Source organism: Myotis yumanensis, unplaced genomic scaffold, assembly GCF_028538775.1.
Source record: "Myotis yumanensis isolate MYYU_CA2020_CCGP unplaced genomic scaffold, mMyoYum1.0.hap1 SCAF_7, whole genome shotgun sequence".
In the NCBI taxonomy this organism is placed as follows: domain Eukaryota; kingdom Metazoa; phylum Chordata; class Mammalia; order Chiroptera; family Vespertilionidae; genus Myotis; species Myotis yumanensis.
In genome coordinates this window covers 88,332,659-88,354,179 of record NW_027223758.1, presented here as the reverse complement: position 1 = coordinate 88,354,179, position 21,521 = coordinate 88,332,659, and the positions used below count along the sequence as shown (strand labels likewise).

The window sequence follows — 21,521 nt, the reverse complement described above, 5'->3', positions numbered from 1 at the left end:
TCAGTCTCCTCTTCCATAAACGGGACCACTCTGAGAGCATCTCCTAGCGTTCTTTGAGAATAAATGTATAATTTTTTACACAACAGATAATTCTAGGTTTTTTTTGCTTTTTTTAAAATTTAAAATTTTTATTGTTTAAAGTATTACATAAGTCTCCCCCCCGCCCCCCCCCCCCCATTGATCACAATACCAGATATCAAGCTGTATTACAAAACCACTGTTCTCAAAACTGCCTGGTACTGGCACAAGAACAGACATGTTGACCAATGGAACGGAACAGAGAACCCAGAAATCGACCCAAGCTATTATGCTCAATTAATATTTGACAAAGGAGGCAAGAGCATAAAATGGCATCAATAAATGGTGTTGGGAAAATTGAACAGATACTTGCAAAAAAATGAAACTAGACCACCAACTTACACCATACACAAAAATAAACTCAAAATGGATAAAGAACTTAAATGTAAGACGGGAAACCATAAAAATCTTAGAAGAATCCATAGGCAGCAAAAAATCAGACATATGTCAGAGCAATATCTTTACTGATACATCTCCTAGGACGATGGAAACTAAAGAGAAAATAAACAAATGGGACTACATCAAAACAAAAAGCTTCTGCACAGCAAAAGAAACCATCAACAACACAACAAGAAAGCCCACTGCATGGGAGAACTTATTTGCCAATATATTCTTCCATAAGGGTTTAATCTCCAACATTTACAGGGAACTTACACAATTTAACAAAAGGAAGATAAACAATCCAATCAAAAAATGGTCAAAGGACCTAAATAGACACTTTTTGAAAGAGAACATACAAAAGGCCAGGAGACATATGAAAACATGCTCAAAGTCACTAATCATCTGAGAGATGCAAATCAAAATGATAATTGAGGTACCATCTCACACCTGCCAGAATGGCCATCATCAACAAATCAACAAACAACAAGTGCTGGCGAAGATGCAGAGAAAAAGGAACCCTGGTGCACTGCTGGTGGGAATGCAGACTGGTGCAGCCACCGTGGAGAACAGTATGGTGTTTCCTCAAAAAAAAAGTTTTTTTTGCTTTTTAATAGAACAAGGTCATGTGGGTTTTGCTTTGGGAGGCCATGTTTTGTAATACTGTAACATTTCCAAGAGTAAAATATTAATTTGAAAATATTTAAGTAACTTTAATAAAATAGTCTTCACATAGTCAATATGGGGGTTTCTAAAATAGATCATTGTCTTACTTTTAAGACAATTGAGCCACTGAAAGTTTTTACTGGGATGGGCAGATAGTAACATTTCACAGCATTGGGAACCATATTTACATTCTAATGCCAAATTTGCTTATTTCTAACATAGAGTCAGTCATCTCCAGATCCTAGAGGAACAAGCCTCTTGCAAAATGGAAGGGGAAAGAAAACATTAAGTAAATGCGAGTGGCATTTTCACTGCAGATTCCACACCAAAGGAACAACACAAGGCCACTGTGGACGGTATCTTTTAAACAGCCGAGGCCCATGTGCAAAGCCTGGGAATTTGAACATGTATATTGACACCAAAGGTATTTATTAAAACCCATCCCGAGGTTTGTGACAAATCAGTTCATTCTCCTTCCCCCCCCCGAAGTGTGCGTGGTGTATACGCTGACTTACTGAATCCATCCTTCACGCCATCGCGGCTTATTAAAGAGGTTAGAAATGTATCAAACTCTGGTGGGATGTGGTGTCAGTGCTTCATCACACTACCCATCGTTTGCTTTTCAATCTAGATCGAGGCGATCTTGCCTCCTGGCCTGCAATCACCTACCTGCACGGCTAAGATCTTCTGAATGCTCTCCTGAGATTCCGCCTGGGACTGGGCCAGCCGCACCCGGCTGTACAGGACCACCAGCCGGAGGTACTTCTGCCACCTCTTGTGTATCTGCCTCTGCAGCTGACAGAGCTGAAGGGGAGGGGGCGGGGGAGGAACACAAGTAGAGCAGGAGAGGAAATTAATGGCAGTGTTCAAGAAGAATGATGGAGGGAAATATAGAAAGCAGTCAATAGCCCACTCTGCACCGGGCGGACCCGACAGGAATTTCACAGTCTCTTGGCTTTTCCGCCCACTCATGTGCACTCATCAGAAACCAGTCACATCTGGCCGCCAGGATGGGGGGTTAATTTTCTCTAAATGCCTCAGCAGTTTTGTTCTAGCGGAGGCAAACTCTGTGACTGCAAAGCTGATGAGTAAAATATTTCTCCTTCACCCAGTTTAACTCAAAACCGATAGCCTCGGGACATATTGAACCTTTCTTTAAAAAAAAAAATCTTCTAAAGCTGTTTTGAATGGCACATCAGGTCAAGCCAAAGTTTAAAAATGCAACTTGGAGACTTTGATGGACACCGTTGCTTCTTTTCTTCCTCATAAAGCTTGCCATGGCTTGGCGGCGTGCACTTTGGAGCGTGACAAAACTAAAGAGAATTAACTTAGCTATCAACTGCTGAGGGAGAACAATAACAGGAAGAAATTTCCAGCTAGAAGTCCCTATTAATCTACCTCCCTCTGACTGCGTGACATGGAAACATCGCACTGCAGCAAAGTACAGTGGATGCAACGTTTAACACCGAGTCTATTTGGAAAAAGGGAGACTTCGGGGGGGGAGGGGGAGAAGGCATTCCATACCTTTTGGAAGTTTAATATAACACCAACCAAACAAAAAGCACAGAAGTTCAATCAAGACATTTGTCCTTCCAGTTAGCACAGTCACGCCAAGCAGAAATGTTATAATCAGGTTATTTTCAAAGAAGTAAACTTTATACAAATGAATGGTAAAATCCATATGAAATTTACATGTAATATATTCTGTCACTGAAACCTCGTTTGGAATTTGATAGTGTGGATAATTGTTTATGTTGATTTTTTTTAGTGTGTGTTGCAGAATAATAAACACCAAAAATTTCATATCAAACATTTCTTCATAACAGAATAAAACATGCCGCAAAATATAGCTGTTGTATGTTCTATTATTGATCTGGGTACTGGTTGTATGTAAGGGATCCTTTGTGAAACTGCATCAAACAGTGCGTGTATAACTTGTACACTTTTCTATATGCATTTTTCAATAAAACAGTTTACTTACAAATAACACTTTTTAAGAAGTTTCCTGGGGTTGCATGTGGTTTATTATAATTATCTTCACTATGCATTATAATAAGCAACACATAGGTATTAATGTAATTTCTTTTACAGTAATATGAAGTCTCTATTCTTGGTTAATTAGTTAATTTAGGAAGAAAATATAACCTTAAAAACTATAAATATTTAAGCTTGCTAAATGCTTCAATACATTACCTGGAATTAGTTTATGGGCAAACCCAATAATTTAGGCTATTGAATTGAAGAATAACATCACTTTTTGAAGAGAAAATTTGGCAATATTCATTTTATCTTCTATAATATTTTAACATATATTTACAGAAAATATTTTAATAGTTTCAATATAATGTTAAAATATTTTTCTGCCAACTCTGACAGCCAATGAGGGGAAGGTATTCTTTATCTTAATATACTCATTAAGACAAGGACACCTTAGTCTATGTATTACATAATTATTGTGGTATCCACAAATGCAACAAAAGGCAAATAAAAGAAAGGTGAGTTTTAGAGGAACACCCTAAAGCAGTGGTTCTCAACCTTCTGGCCCTTTAAATACAGTTCCTCATGTTGTGACCCAACCATAAAATTATTTTCGTTGCTACTTCATCCCTGTAATGTTGCTACTGTTATGAATCGTAATGTAAATATCTGATATGCAGGATGGTCTTAGGCGACCCCTGTGAAAGGGTCGTTCGACCGCCAAAGGGGCCGCGACCCAGAGGTTGAGAACCGCTGCCCTAAAGGGAAGGCAACTTTTTCAAGTGGCAGATCTTCAACATGTGGGAGGTATTGCAAGGGGGAGCTCACCAACCAAAGGGAACTGAATGGTAACATTTCCCACATGCACACCTCACAGGAGCAGCAGCGGCTGTGGACATTCAGTCCCGCTTATGCAGTTTCTGCATTCTAGCTTGAGGTAGCTACAAAGGCCTTTAATTAGTCCATATGCAAATATTAACTGCAGCTGCTGAAGTAGAGAAGTTCCTTAAGTATCAACTAAGAAAGAATAGTATCTCAAAAAAGATATTTTTGGGGAAATTTATAGTCCTCTGGAAAAAGAACCAGGAAAGGGGGGGAAAAAAAACATGAAGGAATTCTTGAGAAAAGAACAGCATCCAGTAAAAGTCACATATACACACATACATGATGATGGAACATACATAGAAAAAATGATCAATAGCCCTAGCCAATTTGCTCAGTGGATAGAGCGTCGGCCTGCGGACTGAAGGGTCCCAGGTTCGATTCTGGTCAAGGGCACATGCCCAGATTTCGGGATCCCCAGTGGGGGGTGTGCAGGAGGCAGCCGATCAATGATTCTCTCTCATCATTGATGTTTCTCTCTCTCTTCCTTTCTCTCTGAAATCAATAAAAGTATATTTAAAAAATGATCAATAATATATAGAGAAAATATTTAAGATGCCGAGAAAGATGGCTGAGAAAGAATTGGCAGTGATGACGACTATTTTTGGAAAGTGAGTATGATAGAAACCCAGTAATAATATGCCAGCATACAGTGATCACTCAATATTACTGAAAATAATTCAATAAAGTGAACTCGGAAAAATTTAGTGGCAAAAATGAAGAAGTGAATAAGACTTCCAGGAACTTACTAATTAGTGGGAGAAGAGAAAAATAAACCAGCAATGGAAGAGACACACGTAAAGGATACGCATCCTGCAGGTGCTGGCAGAAATTAGGTGGAAAACCAAAGGATCTGGAATGCTTTTGATCTCTCCAACCTCAGTTAGCCCAGTATTTTTGGAATGAAACACTTGGATGACTGCATCCCTGAAATACAATCATTTATTCTTAAAATGGTCACATTCCTGCCCTCTGGCCCCGAATTTAGAGAAGGTGAGGTGGGGTGTGGGAGGAAGGGGTAGGGAAACAGAAAGGGACACAAATGCACTGGATTTACTTGCCATGACAGAATTTCGAGCCATTGACATAAACTGAGCTGCTGCTTAGCCCCAAACAAACATTGCAAGAACTTTGGCAGAGAATGGACATATTCTCAATGAACTACGAAGGAGCATGTTAGAACAGGAAAAGTCATTCAGAAAAAGATCCTCAATTTCCCTCAATTTTGTTTTATGAAAGAGAGAGTGAGGAGATTCCATTTATCAGGAAAGCCGGGTCAGGCAACAGTTGGTGTGTGCTCTGAGCCATCTGCGATGGCGAAACAGAATTGGAAGTGTTTTCTGATGGTGGCTTCTGACCAGTCTGAACTGGCAGTAGCCTTGCGAAGAAGCCTGGCTCTCGTACTTGCTTTCTGAGCTCCTTGCTGAAGGAAGCCCAAAGATGGAATCCACTGATCCTTTCGAGATACTGACCACTATGTACCTCTCCATGAAGAGAAAAGTCAATCACTGTCCACTCTGCCAGGGTATGGAGAGATACAGAGTTGGTGACCTTGTGGCAAAGTGAGCAATGCATAAAATATGTACTTGTGAACACTGTATACAAATACGACTATATATTTGGTAAAAATATGTTCTGTAAATTTGATTAGGCTCCCATGACATTCATTAAGATTTCAGAGCATGATACTGGTTGACAGTAAAGCAGGGGAAATTAATGTGTTGACGTTCAAGAATGAGTCTCCATTTCCTATTTAAAACTCAAAATTATATGAATTCTGTTTTTAATCTTTTGTTTGCTTATATAAATTCATGATTGCTAACTCTTTTATGTCACATAAACCTGGATTTAATACTAATGTTATAATGAATATATCATGACATACAAAACCTCTCATTATATGAATCTAGATTTATGTTACTTTATTGCTGTTATGCATGTAAAAATTAAAAGAAGAATACAACAACACTTTTTATATTCTAATTAAAGGTTTCAAAAATATTAGGGCTTATCCATAACCACATTAGTACCAAAATATTGCCTTATACCTTTCCCATGTGCTCAGCATTGAAATGAAAAATGTGAAAGCATCACCTTTTTAGGTATTTTACAGGGCCAGGTTGCAGTGTACAATTTTCTGGTTTACATTATGAAGGACACAAATAAAGCCTTACCATATCTAGCCCCAAGGGACAACTGGGACACAATGCGGAAGAAAGGGGTGAGACAGAGTTGAAGCATATTTGTTGCTTGCTGTGTCTGAGAAAAAAAATGTTCATAGGTGTGATTTTAAAAATAGGCCCTCAAGTCATATGCTATTCCTTCCTTTAAGAAGTGAAACAGAATTCGGGCCCTTGAGTGTGGGCTGGACTTAATCACTTTCTTGTAAAGAACAGAATATGGCAGAAGGGATAGCATGCCTCTTTCTTTCTTTCTTTCTTCCTTCCTTCCTTCCTTCCTTCCTCCCCCCCCCCCCCCCTCTCGGCTTCTGTCCTGTGATTTCTCTGTTTCTAGAATTAGATCCCTTAAGCTGGGGGAAGCCAGCTCCCATGTTTGGAGGACGGCTCTGTGGACAGACCCACGTGGTGCGGAACGGAGGCAGTGTTTGGCCAACAGCCTGGGCATCATCTTGGAAGCAGATGCCCCCGCCTCTTCAGGTGGCGCCACCTGACCTACAACCGCACTGCAACCTGGTGGGAGACCCCACGCCAGGATCACCCAGCTGAGCAGCTCCTGATGGTTGGCCCTCAGAAACTTTATGAGAAAATAAATGTTTGTTAGTTTAAGCTGCTTGAGTTTGGGGCCACTTGTTACGCAGCACAGTTAACAATAGATTCTTAACTCTCTTCGCCGACAGAGGGAAGAACTGACCTCCTTATTTTCTGACTGGAAAGTAAAGTGCTCTTCTCACTCACTGGCTTAAGCCTGAAACTGAAAATGATTTATTAGTAACAAGAGGGTGATTAATAATTACCTATTGATTGATGAAATATAGTTCGTAGCATCCAGGAGCTCATTATTTTAATTGAAGACAGTAAATAGGGAGTATAATTTAATAGTTCCAGAAATTTAAAAATGGTTCATTATCAACAAATATTTTCATGTAACACATCAATATATTAAAGAGAAAATAATCATCCCCCAAAGAAGTTGATATGAATCAACACTGAACAAAACCAATCAACAATGAAAAATTATCTAGTTATAGGAACAGGAGAAAATTTATTTAATCTCATAAAGGCTATAAATCAAAAACTCCCTACAAATATTTTACTAAATAGACACACTTTAGAAACATTCCCAGGAATGCCAGGAAAAATAAAATAAGGATGTCAGAAATCAATACCTCTATTTAAAATTGTAGATTCTGGCCAAAGTAGTAAAAAAAAAAAAAAAGAAAGAAAGAAAAAAGATAGGTATAATAGATAGAAAGAATGTCTACACTGAAAACTCAAGAGGCTCTACAAACCATCAATAAGAGATAATGATTCTGAGAGAATGTAGGAACTATTTTGCCTACAAGATCAATATTTAAAAACATCAATACCATTTTGAAATCAGTAATAACCAATTTTGAATTGTCATTTTAAAAATGCTATTCATAATCACAATATAAAATGTAAGGTATCTAGGTTTCAATTTATCAAAGAATATGCGGGATTTTATAGAGACAGTTAAAAAACATCTTTGAAAAATATAAAAACAGAATAAGCGGAGAGGTGTAGTATTCCACAAATGAAAAAAGAGTGTCAAGGGCATGTCAATTTTTCACAAAGTAGTCTACAATCTTATCAGGTTTTATGGGACTTGATCTAAAATTTATATGGAGGAACAAAGAAAGGGAAATAGCCAAGACACTTGTGAAAGAGGAGAACAAGTTCAAATAATTTGACAGGTAATATGCAAACCCTGTCTTAAAGCTATATGAACTCAGATATCAATATTGGAAAGGATAAACATTTGATCAGAAAAGAGAGACATTCAGGTGAAATATAGAAATTTGAAATATGACAGAGATAGCACTTATAGCAGGGAGAAAGGATGGCATGATTAGTCTTCCCTACACAAGGTCTAAAATGAAATTTGATCTTTAGCTCAAAATACATGTAAACAAAATGAGATGGACTAGAACGAGAAAGCTAAACTTTAAACTTTTTGAAAGAAAATACGATAAAATAGCTTCATGATCTTTAGGAGGAGAAGAACTTAAGCAAAATATTAACACCCGTTCTTAATACTTTTAATGATATGAAAGTTTAAAAGTTTAAACATTAACAAAATAACCCACTGGTTTAGAGAAGGCGTTAATAAAATGAATAGCCATCAAACATTAATTCTGTAACATAGAAAGAGCCCTACAAATAAGGGAAAATGTGCACAATATGCCATAAAAAATGGGCAAAGGACACCAGAAGGTGATCCACAGACAAGGACAACGATTTGGTCTGTAAACATGAAAACATGTTTAACCTCAATATAAAGCACAAATAAATGTACTTCATACTCATCAGATTGATAAGTATTTTTAATATATTTTTATGGATTTCAGAGAGGCAGGGAGAAGAAGAGAGAGAAACATCGATGATGAGAGAGAATCATTGATTGGCTGCCTCCTCCATGCCTCACACTGGGGATCGTGACTGCAACCTGGTTTCTAGGTCAACGCTCAACCACTGAGCCACACTGGCTGGACGGCGATTTATTTAAAAACAATAGGATAAACGTTCTGCACCTGTTGCTGGTAAAAATATGAGGAAAACCCACAAAGATTTCAAATACTGTTCAAATCTGTGTATGATTTTACACAAAGACTTAGGAGAGCAACTTCCCACTGTGTATTGAAGATGCTCCCCTTTGGGCTGCAGTTAGACCTACATGAGCTAGACCACGGGTTCCCGGGAGCAGCAGGGCAGTGTCACCCAGAACCTGTTGGAAATACAGTCACTCAGACCTGAACCAGAAACCTGGGCCCAGCAACTGCTGCAACAAGACGTCCAGGTGGCCTGGCGCAGGCCGAAGGCGGAGACACGGCTCTCAGCAATGGTCACACACGTTCTCATGAAAGCACTGGAAAGTGTTCACTTACAGCACTGCTTGCGATAGTGAAGGTTTGGGAGCAACCTGCTCGTCTAACTTGAATAATGAAAAAATACACTGTGGTATGGTCATAACCTCAATGAATCCTAACATTTAAAATAAATACACTAACGCTGCCAGGGACATGCATAGCATAACAGTTATATAAATAAAACATGAGAATAGTTTATATTTTAAATTAACTCCTACATAAAAACGGTACTGGAAACGCAAACGGGATGATAAACACTGAAAGAAGGCCAGCGGTTAACTCAGAGAAAGGAGGAGGGAAGTAATATTGGGAACAGGCGGACAGAGCGCTTGCGCGCACCCACACTAGTTTAAACATCCAAAGCAGAGAAGGCAAATGTCAAGACGTGCAAAGCTGGTAAAGGTACAGGTAAGTTTATCACAAAACTTATTTCCTTAATTATAGCTTACACATCATTCTGTTATTTACTGTATATTTAGTTGTTTCAATTTAAAGCAACACACAACTCTAGGTTAAACTAACATATTTACAAGAAAAGCATCCTTCATATTTTGTGGGTTGGAATTATTTACTTTTAGAGAATTTACCTATTATACTAGACCATTTGCTAAAATATAAAGATGGTTTTTCTGTACAATAAGATTTTTGTTATGTGTCAACTAGGTGTGATGTTACCTATAATAAAAGAACAATCCAAAATATTAAGAGTTTACATCAATATGAAAAGAGTTATTACTTCCAGCTGCTTCAAAGATTTTGGTTTTCTTCCAGTCTGCTCACATACTTAATATAGTTGTTGAGTAGTAACTTTATAACTTATTTCATACTAAGTTGAAGATAGACATATATAATATTTTCATGAGAATCTGAATATGCTAGAATTAGGGGCACAAGGATATGTAAACTGATTGATAAAATTTTTGGAGAAAGTTTTTTATAACTCCTCAAGTTAGTCTTTATTTTTAAAAATATTTTTTTATTAATTTTAGAGAGAGCAGAATGGAGAGAGAGAGAGAGAATAAACATTAATATGAGAGTGAAACATCAATTGGTTGCCTCCTGCACGCCCTGCACAGGGGCCAAGCCCACAGGCTACCTCCTGGTGCAGGGACGACACTCAATGAACTGAGCCACACCAGGCAGGGCTCAAGCTTAGACTACAATTTTGTTTTTGTGATTTAAATTTTCTAACCATTATCAAATCAGAAGTTCAAATCTCTACTAAGAATCATGGCAGTAACATTTTTATGAGAGCCATGTTTATATCATAAAGATGCTTTGCTAAGTTAAAGTTTTAAAAAGCAATAATAGAGCTCAGATATTAAAAATATATTAATCTAAATAAACAGAAACCTTTGTAAGATTATACACAGGTTGTATGTTACTGTGTTAAAACGACTGTAGACTAGTGGTTTTTTTTTTAATCCTTAAATTGTCTCTATGCAGGACAAAACATATACATCATTGCAAACATGCTTTAGATAAAATTAAATCATTTTTAGAGACATATGGTGCCAAAAATTAACTCCCCAAAGCACATCATTTAACTGGCTCCTGCAATTTAAGAACCCTGGAAGAAAGGAAAGGGAACATTTCAAGGAAATGAGAAGTGTCCTTATAATGAATTCCTGCTTATAAGAATCAGACATCATAACTGTCTTTTAATTAAAATACAAATACCATATGTATAGTTATCAGAAAATGAACTACAAATTGTTTTGCCAGAAAACAAAGACCAGTCAATACCAAAGACACAGCAGTCCTTTGTAACACAAAGGTGATGGGACCCGAGTCATGGCTGTCCACGGCGACTCTCTAATCTAGGCACAATGCCATGTCCAGCGCTGGACGAATGAGAACATGCAACGGCTGAAGAGGTGGTCATATGAGACGGATTTTTAAACAATACTTCATCCATACTTTTTTGAAGAAGAAGAAGAATATGTTTATAAAAACTGGAGAGTCGTTTCAAAGAACACAGACTTTCCCCCTGCATACAATATGAAAAATCCACTAGCTACAACACTCAAACAGGACATCAAGAGAATCAGTGCAATCAACACCTTTATCAACACAACACGTCGGGAAAATATGAGAGGTGTGGCACATTCCAAATTCCAAAATCACTGCCCAGTGGGCAGGGGGTGGTGACGATGTGTGACAGCTGTTAGAGCTACAGGATTTCTGGAGGAAGTGCCTGTGTACGCATGGATTAACTCATCACAGGTATCGCAAAATTTGAAAGTTCATCTGATGCAAAGGCAAGTAAGCTTGGAAATTCATAGGTGAGAAGCCTGCATCCTACGAGTAGAAATATTATGACGGATGTTTACTTTGGGAGGAAATCAAAGCCGTTCAGATCATCTACTCCTGTTTCCTATCCATAAACACAGTCAAATGGTCTGACTGTGGAAGCAGCTCTAAAAAAAGATCACGTGTATTCGACAAAGAAGAGAGAAAACATGCTGTATTCTGTGATTTTCATTTATACCACCGATAATCCAATTAAAGCCGTATATAGAGATTTGCCAAAAACACGACAAAGGCCACTTAGAAAAAAATACCAGTATTTCCCTATAGAAACATGTTTTAGATGAGAGACACAGATAATAGAAACACACATATAGTCATTCATTTTCATTCCAACATTAAATAACAATGATAATTCCTGACCTGCTTGCTATATGGTTTCACATACTGGAAGCATACTGCCTTTCTCTATGTCTGACAGATAAACAAAATTAAGTGCAGATATGTGCATGCGATTTAAATTCAACAGAATGACGTGAAGTACAGCTCACAGGCAAACAGCCTGAACCTTATCAGTTCTGTTTACTGTCATAACCCAAACAATGGCAATTACAAACCACTCCGCAGATTCCGGCTCGGCAGGAGTGACAGATACACAAAATCCAGTGAATGCTAATCTGTTTATAGTACTCAGTTACCAAGCTGCACGTGTACAAGACAAATCTCAAAGGTAATGAGATAGTTCTTTATTATCAATTCCATCCCACACACTGGTGTCAAAGATCACCTAGCTCATTTCTAGAAGTGCCCTTTGTCAACTGCCGAGGTACACGTAAAAAAATAAAAGTCACATGCGTTCCAAATCTGGAGCTGGACTTTAAGGAAAGGAATAAAGAAAAACTCTCTTCTCTAATTATATAAAGAATAATACATTTTAAAATTCTTTTTTTTCTCTGATCTCTCCTAAAATAGAATACCTCTGATGGCAAGAGAGAAAGAGAGCTGGTGCAGAACAGATGTTACTAATTCTGGGAGTGAATAAAGATCAAGTCTATCTTTTATATGAATACGCAAATGAATTTCTTTTGTATGTTTTACAATTATGACACATTACTATGACTTGTAACAGACAGTAACTAATCTAATATTTTTAGGTATTTAATAGTAGTAATAAGCTGCAAAACTCAGACTTCTTTGTTTCATAGGTATCTAATTCTGTAATAACATTACTGCATTCTGATGGATATGTCACTTTGAGACTTTAAAGATAATAGTTTAGATATTTTGTTTACTTAAATTACTCAACTACACGCAAATCCTATGAACTGTTCAGAAAGAAATAAAATAAAGCAAGTATACTTAATGCTAACATTATTATCTGTGAATCAAAAAAGATGTTCAATCAAGAATAAAACAGTTTTTTAAATTTTATAATAGAAATGATCCTCACTAGAAAAAATGTCTAACATTGCTCAAATGAATACTTGGTTTTTAAAAAGTTGAAAATGGAATCACATGAAGGCTAAAAATGAAACGCTATATTGTCACTATATTTTAGAGATGAACATATTCTTAAGGTAACAACTTCCCTCCTGGCCTGTCAGTCATTTGCCCAAGAGTAATTAAATCCCTTGATTTTAAAAGGTGGCCAAAGGAATGCCCTAAGCTGGCTCTTTTGGTGTTTATCTATGAACTGTGGTCAAACAATTTCCTTTGATGATTAGCCACAGTACATCTTTGCAGTTTTATGAATCAAACAAACCCACCTTCTCATCTCACCTGCTTAAAGTCCTACGATTCAGAATGAGGTGCCGTCCTCCACTGTCACCGGAGCCAAAACACCTGGGGCGTGCTCACTCCCCTCACACACCTCTCTCCTCGCCCATTGATTATTGCTTTTAAGTATTTTCAATCTGATCCTTTGCACCCTCCTCACCAATGATTCCTACCACCATTGTAATAGTTATGTGCCAGGCACTGTGCAAAACCCTATACTTACAATACTTTAGTTTTCTTCATTTTTAAAAAATTTTATAGGCTAAAAAAGGGATGTTTAGAAGATTAAATGACTTGCTATGTAGTAATAAAGCCTGGATTCAAATCCATGTCTGTCTGACTTAAAATCCCATACTGTCAGTTGTTATACTTAATCAGTATTTGCTGAACACAAACAGCTAATTTGGTTACTTACTATGTGAAACTCATGTTTTCAGGGCATCAGACACACAGTAATGATGAAGAGTCTAGGACCGCCAGGATTATGATGCTTGCAATCTATGGGGGAAACTGGGCTTTACGAGTGAGCAACAAATAAAAATGCAATTACACGACTGCATTGTGTTGTGAAGGATGAAAAACACGGCGCGGTAAGACTTTGGGACAGAACGGCGGCACTCAAGATTGGAGGAGGTGTCACATAAGCTTGAGAGTTTTCTTCAAAATTGTTAATAACCAAATGTGAACTTTGGTAACTTTTTATTTTCTCTGTTAAACGTTATTGTTCTTCTTCCAAGTCTCACTTGCACTTCCAAGACACCAGCCCCCGTGTCTTCATGCTGATCCCTGGCTGCATCCCAGTTTGGTTCTTCAAGGCCTATGCACAGAAATCTTCTGGGCTCCTTCTCCCACTCCCAGCAGAACTCTTGCTATGTTTAACCCTCTCTCCTCCAGATTTCCATATCAAGACACATCCCTATATGAACCAGGTAGTCCAATGAACCCATTTCTATTCTGTATGGCAATGCTCCGTACGATTTTTGTATAAATCACCTCATACATTTAAAAAGAACAGCCTAGCCCTAACCGGTTTGGCTCAGTGGATAGAGCATCAGCCTGTGGACTGAAAGGTCCCAGGTTCGATTCCGGTCAAGGGCATGTACCTTGGTTGCGGGCACATACCCAGTAGGGAGTGTGCAGGAGGCAGCTGATCGATGTTTCTCTCTCATCTATGTTTCTAACTCTCTATCCCTCTCCCTTCCTTTCTGTAAAAAATCAATAGAATATATATATTTTTTAAAAAGGACAGCCTAGACAATATGGCTCAGTGGTTTTTCATTGACCTATGAACCAGGAGGTCATGGTTTGATCCCTGCTCAGGGCACATGCCTGGGTTGCCGGCTGGATCTACAGTAGGGGGCGTGCAGGAGGCAGCTGATAGATGATTTTTTCTCATCATTGATGTTTCTCTCTCTTTCCCTCTCCCTTCCTCTCTGAAATCAATTAAGAAAAAAGGACTATTGCTTTACCAAAGGGAGTAAATCTAATGACAGGAATTTTAGGCACGGTATGTATTTGTGGTAAAAGCATAAGGATAATGGAAAATTCTAGGCCTTCTCAGATCTTACCTCAAAAGTGGCTACATTTGCTATAAATTCAACATGTAGACAGTTAGAGTCCTTGGAATAAATGCAAGTGGAGGAGCTGAACCACTTTTATTATATTTTCTGTCATGTTAGTTTAAGCACTGTCAAATCAAACACTTTTTTTCCTTCCCTTTGAGTAAATGAGCTCGGTGGAGATGGAGTCACCCCCTTGTTCCTCTGACAGCTTGTTCTGCTCGTTACATGATATGTGGGATTATCAAATCAATAAGACTTTGCTGTTTCTGAAACACATTATAAAATGGGATAAACTTTCTGAATATTTCTCAGTGCAAGTTTCAAGTCAAACTTCAAATCAGGTTAAATCAAAAACATGGAGGCAGACACACCAAACTGCTCTTGCCATTCCTCAACCATGGCTCCTGGTCACCCAGAGTTAGGGGAAAAGGTCACAAGATGATAAAGTGGAGAACATGTTGAAGACTCCGAGTCAATGAGTGACAGCAGGTGTATGGACACTGTGAAAAAATGAGGTGACTTCCGAGCAACAGGAAAGAGAGAATTTTAAAAATGAGAAGAACCAACCACAGGTAGTTGGCGGTGTGTCTAGCTTTCTCTGCTAGACCCTTAGGCCCCTGGTGTAACCATGTTTGTGTTCCCTACCTCTCATGCAGGGACAGATGTGTGGGAATTCCTCAACAAACATGATATGAATAAATTAATAAGTGTAAGGCCTTTAATGAGTGTCAAGGAAGCTGGGCTCTTTTCACTTCAATTACACCCAGTCGTATGTTGTAAAATTTTACGAATTTTACGCGCTATTATGCCTGTTGAACCCACACCATGGGTTAACGCTGTACAAGGCAGTCCTGTGTTACAACAGACATGTCTACTCCATGGAGAAGCCTTTCCTGACGCACCTCCCTGCCCCAGGCAGAGAGAAAATGCCTCCTCCCTACTCCCACAGAGGTCTACTTTTATGTCCAATAAAGCCCGTGTCACACTGAATTATAAATCTTTTTAACGGGCAAACTTTGTCAGTGGATTCGGAGCATCTTGAGCTGAAGATATTCGCTTTGTCCCCCATTGTAGCCTATTGCTTAGCACCATAGTAGGGCTCAACATTTGCCAGATGAGGATGATTACATATTGAGAGAGAGTGAATCACATCCCCCTTCCCAAAATGTCCACATTCAAATCTTTGGATCCTCATATGCTAAAAGGGGCTCTGCAGGTGTAATGAGGCGCGGGATGTGGAGGTGGGGAGATCATCCAGGGGAGCCCACTGCAATCCCAAAGCCCTTAAAAGGGGGAGGCAGGGCATCAAAGGCAGAGGGAGTCACATGAAGACAGAAGCGGGCAGCGAAGATGTGGCAACACTATTCTGATGTCACTGTAAGGAAGAAGCTGTGATGTAACAAATTCAGGCAGCCCCTAGAACAGTGGTTCTCAACCTTCCTAACGCCGAGACCCTTTAATACAGGGTCATGTTGTGGTGACCCCCAATTTCATTGTTACAAATTGAACATAATTAAAGCATAGTGATTAATCACAAAAACAATATGTAATTATATATGTGTTTTCCGATGGTCTTAGGCGACCCCTGTGAAAGGGTCGTTCGACCCCCAAAGGGGTCGCGATCCACAGGTTGGGAACCGCTGCCCTAGAAGATGGAAAAGGAGAGGAAGCATTATCAGAGCCTTGGGAAGAAATTGGCCCTACCCTCTCTTTGGCCTTAGCTCAGCCAGACTGACCTTGGACTTCTGACCTCCAGAATCACATGATGAAGTTATGTTTTTAAATATGTTTTTATTGTTTTCAAAGAAGAAAGGAGAGGGAGAGAGAGATAGAAACATCAATGATGAGAGAGAACCATTGATTGGCTGCCTCCTGCACACCCCCTACTTTGAGCCCGTAACTGGGGCAAGTGACCTCCTGGTTCTTAGGTCGACACTCAACCATTGAGGGAAACCAGCCAGGCTGTATTTATGTTTTAAGTTACTAAGCCTCTGCTATTTCTAGTACCAGGAAGCATGGGTAGTTCAAGGTAAGCACATTGAAAAGGTATGGAGCAGTTAAACAATAAAATTTCTCACCTAATTTGAATGAGGTACATCCTTTTCTTCCCCTTAAATAAATATTTACTGGCCCCCTAGTACTTGCATAAATGACGTCACCAGGCCTGGGATATGCAACACTGTATGAGACAGGCTACTGGTGCATGTCAAACAGCGGAATCTGCCAAGGCCAGGCATGCGCACATGGAAATGTGACCAGGAACATAAATTCGTACTTGTTAAATATCACGTGCTACGGACAGTGTTAGAGGAGTTCGAGAGGGACTGAACTTACTCTAGTTGCCATGCTCGGACTACTTTCTAGAGGAAGTGGGCCCGGGATGAACTCTGAAGGAAGGAAAGCGATGTCTGTGCTGCGGCAGAAACAGAGGCCACTCTAATTCTAGTAAGAGGGGGACACATCAGCAAAGGCAGCTGGCCTGAGGAATTAATGGAATTAGTGGGCTTCTGTGAGCAGCAGGGCCTGACCAGAGCAAAAAGAAAGGATAAATGGAAAGGAAAAAAAAAAAGGAGGGGGCTATAAGGAGAAAGTGGAAAGTGCTAAATTCCAGGTACAGGGGTTAGAATTTCAACCTATAGTTAGAGTCCTTGTTTTTTAACAATAACAGTACAGTTCCTTTTCTCAGATATTACCTAGAGTGACTGAGACTGACCTCAAAGTTAGCCAGGAACCTTCCCTCTCGCCTCAAGTGTCCCCATCCAACTGGTTGCTAAATATCTTAGAAATTAAGTTCTATATGTATTTGGGTTCCATGCTTTCCACCTAAATCTATTGTTATTGTTTTTATTTTAGTTCTCCAATTTATCTTGGTGAACTATTTCACAGGAGAAAGGAGGTTAGAGATGTCGAAAGAAAGCCATGGTAACGCAGAGACAAAAGTCAAAGCAGCAAAAATCGAAAGACTGAGGGACTCATCTGGCAAATTTCCCTCAGTTGGAAAAATAATATTAACACTTTGTTAATCTCCTCTATTGTATGCATTTGGGTCTACATCATTGAACCCAAATTCTACTCTGCCTCTGAAATGAAGGTATCATGTTTTCATTACAGTTTTATGTAAAAATGCTCAAAGGGAACATAGAGGTTGACATACAGTCGTTCATCTATATCAGTGGTTCTCAACCTTCTGGCCCTTTAAATACAGTTCCTCATGTTGTGACCCAACCATAAAATTATTTTCGTTGCTACTTCATAACTGTAATGTTGCTACTGTTATGAATCGTAATGTAAATATCTGATTTGCAGGATGGTCTTATGCGACCCCTGTGAAAGGGTCGTTCGACCGCCAAAGGGGTCACGACCCACAGGTTGAGAACCGCTGCTCTATATGAAATTGAACAGAAAAGCTTCCAAGACTAATACAGACCCAGAATAATGACCAAGTTCATTATTTATCATTTGTTCAATACCAGTTATGAGTTAGCAAGTAGGTAAATAGGTTTCTCTTCCAGTGCCAATTTTAATTAGTTAACTATATAGCCAGCTGGAGCCTTGTGTTTAGAAGTTTCTGGAGGAATAGCCTGAACAAAGCAAAAGTGGTGATTACCTATGACTTCCATGGGTGTAAATGGTGTGGAAAGGGAAGGAATAAGAATAGATTTCCGGTTTTAGTGATTAGAATATTATGCAGTATTTCTAACGTGACTAACTCATGGTTTAATATCAATAGGCCCAGAGTTTTGTCTAATGGCTTACTTGAAGATATTAATATTTTGTTAGTTATTTTGATGACAGGATCTAGAATATGCCAACAACTTCAGAACATTTAGCAATGACCCTGTACTTCCTTTCAGAGGTGCTGTGCTGGTCTAGCGCTGAGCAAAAGGAAATGTATGGGCACAGTCCTGGTAATAACATGCCATGTAGTACTGCATTTCAAACAGATGAGACTTATCAATGGATGGCAGAACTTATGGCAGATAACTAAAACAATTCTGCAAGTAAGAATCAGGGTTTAACTATGTGGTAGAAATATCTTCTTTCTATGGACGTCTCCATTTTACAAGGAAGTTCTTATTTAAGTAAAAGGAGTTGTTGACCAGTCCTGCATGTGATTCCTCAAAGAGTAATTTAAAATATAATTTTATATTAAAGATGATCTTTGTTTTAATCAAGGCACCAGATCTTATTATTGTGATATTGGACACTTAACCCGACCGTTTCTCCGCATTTTTTCTTTTTCATTGGATTTATTGAGGTGACACTGGTTAACAAAGTTATACAGATTTTAAGAGCACCATTCAACAACAGATCATCTGTACGCTGTACTGTGTGTTCACCCCCCAAGTCAAGTCTCCTTCCCCCACTATTTATACCCCTTTACCCTCCTCCACCTCCCCCAACCCCCGCCCCCTGGCAGTCACCACACTGTTGTCCATGTCTGTGTCCATGAGTTTGTTTTTCTTTTTTGCTCAATCCCTCCATCCTCCACCCCACCCAGCTCCCCAACACTCCCAATAGGTAGCAGCCTGCTCTCTATTTACAAGTCTGCCTCCAGTTTGCTTGTTAATCCATCAGTTTTTCTTACATTAAATCAGAGGTTCAACTCAATGTAAAACAAATTATCAATAGAGCTTTTTGGAGGAAGGTATTTAATAGCAAATTTAAAACACCTGGCACGTTAAAGATGTAAAATGTATGTTTTTGTTACATTTTTTACAAAAGACACAGCAAAGTAAAAGTTGCTGTCATAGGACACATTACCAGATATACCAATGCCAAAAAAAAAAATCAAAATTTGGAATTTGTAAAAGAATTAACAGGTGGACCGATGAATCTGAACCAATAATTGCAAAGTAAATATAATAATCTTAGTATTTATTATTAATTTGCTATTATTATTATTATCAGGTACTGTTCTAAGCATTTCATATGTATTGTTATTTTTAATCTTCTCAACAAATCTGAGTTAGATGCTATTAATATTCCTATTTCACATACAAGGATATTTAAGCACGGAAATATCAAATAATCTTTATCAAGGTCATTGAGTTAGGAAGAGTATGCAAGAAACTTAAGTTAGAGAAAGCAGATCAAACCAACAATGATGAGGGAAAAAAACCATAAATCATATCCTTAGCATATATCATAAACCAAATAATATTCCCTTTAATGGAAAATGCTCAATATATAATGTTATATGAACACAGTAGGATCTAAAACTGCAAGTATAATATGATTTCAAACTGGTAAATTATAAACAACAGTTAAGTACAAACAATTAAACCATAGGAACCAGAAGAAAATCCAGATGGATTTTTAATTGCTCATAGGATGGGCAAGTATTACCTACATATAAAAAAATGTATTAGAAAAGAAAAATCTGGGTGCATATGACTAAAAGAAGGCTGAGGAGATCAGTGGATAGAAAATTACTAAAAGGAAACATCATGTTTCCAGTGATCAGGACAAGGGGTGGGAGGGGGGGAAGGTGTATTTTTGGCTAAACCTATGGGGTTCAGGCCAGGGTGATCCCGTATCACTGAGGGGATGGTGGAGGTGACGAATATAGTCATATCAAGGGTGTGCAGATATTGAGGGTGGGAGATCCTGGTAAAATAGGGCCTAATTGAAAAAGATATCAAAAGAGCCCAACTAGAATTTGGTCAAGGAGAAAATCTTTGCCAATTCCTTTATTAGATTGTGTTTTAATAAGCTTTACAAATTTATTTCAAACTAAGTCAATTATTCAAAACTGAAGTAGTAAAAGGAATGTTTCCAATTAGTTGTAATTTTTTTTTACTACATTGATTTTTCTATTTTTATTTTACTTATTTATTTTTATTGATTTCAGAGAGGGAAAGGGACAGAGATGGAAACATCAATGAGAATCATTGATCAGTTGCCTCCTGTACACCCCCTACTGGGGATGGAGCCCAAGACCAGGCAGGTGCCCTGATGGGGAATCAAAGGGTGATCTCCTGGTTCATAGATCAACACTCAACCACTGAGCCACACCAGCTGGGCAACACCGATTTTTTTTTTTAATCTCTTGGTGACTACTGTATTCGCATTTCCTCTGTAAAGGTCACTTGATTGGCATGGCACAACTCAAATGGCCACGACATAACTCAGCTTTCACAAGGGCTGGGTTTTTGTTTGTTGTTTTTGTTTTTTTACCAGTAACTACCTCTTTGAAAATTCCACCCCTTTCTAACATGTATGCAAATGGAAAGTGATATACAAATGTTGTACAGCAAAGCCTGTAATGGCAAATATCTAAATATTAAACTTGTATGTTGACAAAGGGTTTGCAATTTGCATCTTACTGATCTTCTAGGTAGTGATGAACTTATTTCTTACTTGTTGTAATGTTGTCCTCAATTTTGATTGAGAAGTTTTCTCTTAAATATTTTGAACAAGTGAATCATTAGACTAAAGCAGAATTTGATTGCTTGGCATGAATACTGTATTTTACAGTTGTGCAAACTTGAGAATCAACGACACTAAAGTGGGCAAATCAATTGTCAGTTACAGGGTTCAAGTTTTCGAATTCCCTGGTCAACAATGCTTCCACTGTGATGAATATTTACATATCTAAAGACCAATGGTGGCTGGAAAATGTCCATACAGCTGAGGTCTGGAGGTGACAATCCAATGGAACAAAGAAGAGAAGCGATCAAGGGATTTGTCATAAAACTACATTTTCATGACGATATATTTATTGTAATCACTTAGTTGTCATATTGATTTGGAAAAATTCTGGAGGGAGCTGAAGATTATGCATGAGTATTGGGTAGGCGAACTAATATAACCCACCGCTCCCCTGCCCAGCTCCTGGCCAGCACTGGCCCTGGGAGGTGAACAAGTGTACAAACAATAGC

General features: G+C 38.5%; 1 protein-coding gene across 1 annotated transcript in view; it reads right to left on the bottom strand.

The window, feature by feature from the left end:
• CCDC178 (coiled-coil domain containing 178) overlaps nucleotides 1-21,521 on the bottom strand; it is a 231,522-nt gene that overhangs the window by 17,635 nt on the left and 192,366 nt on the right. Inside the window, exon 20 of the mRNA XM_070419519.1 lies at nucleotides 1,792-1,926. Coding sequence (XP_070275620.1) covers nucleotides 1,792-1,926 — 135 coding nt within the window. The remainder of the gene's footprint in view (nucleotides 1-1,791; nucleotides 1,927-21,521) is intronic.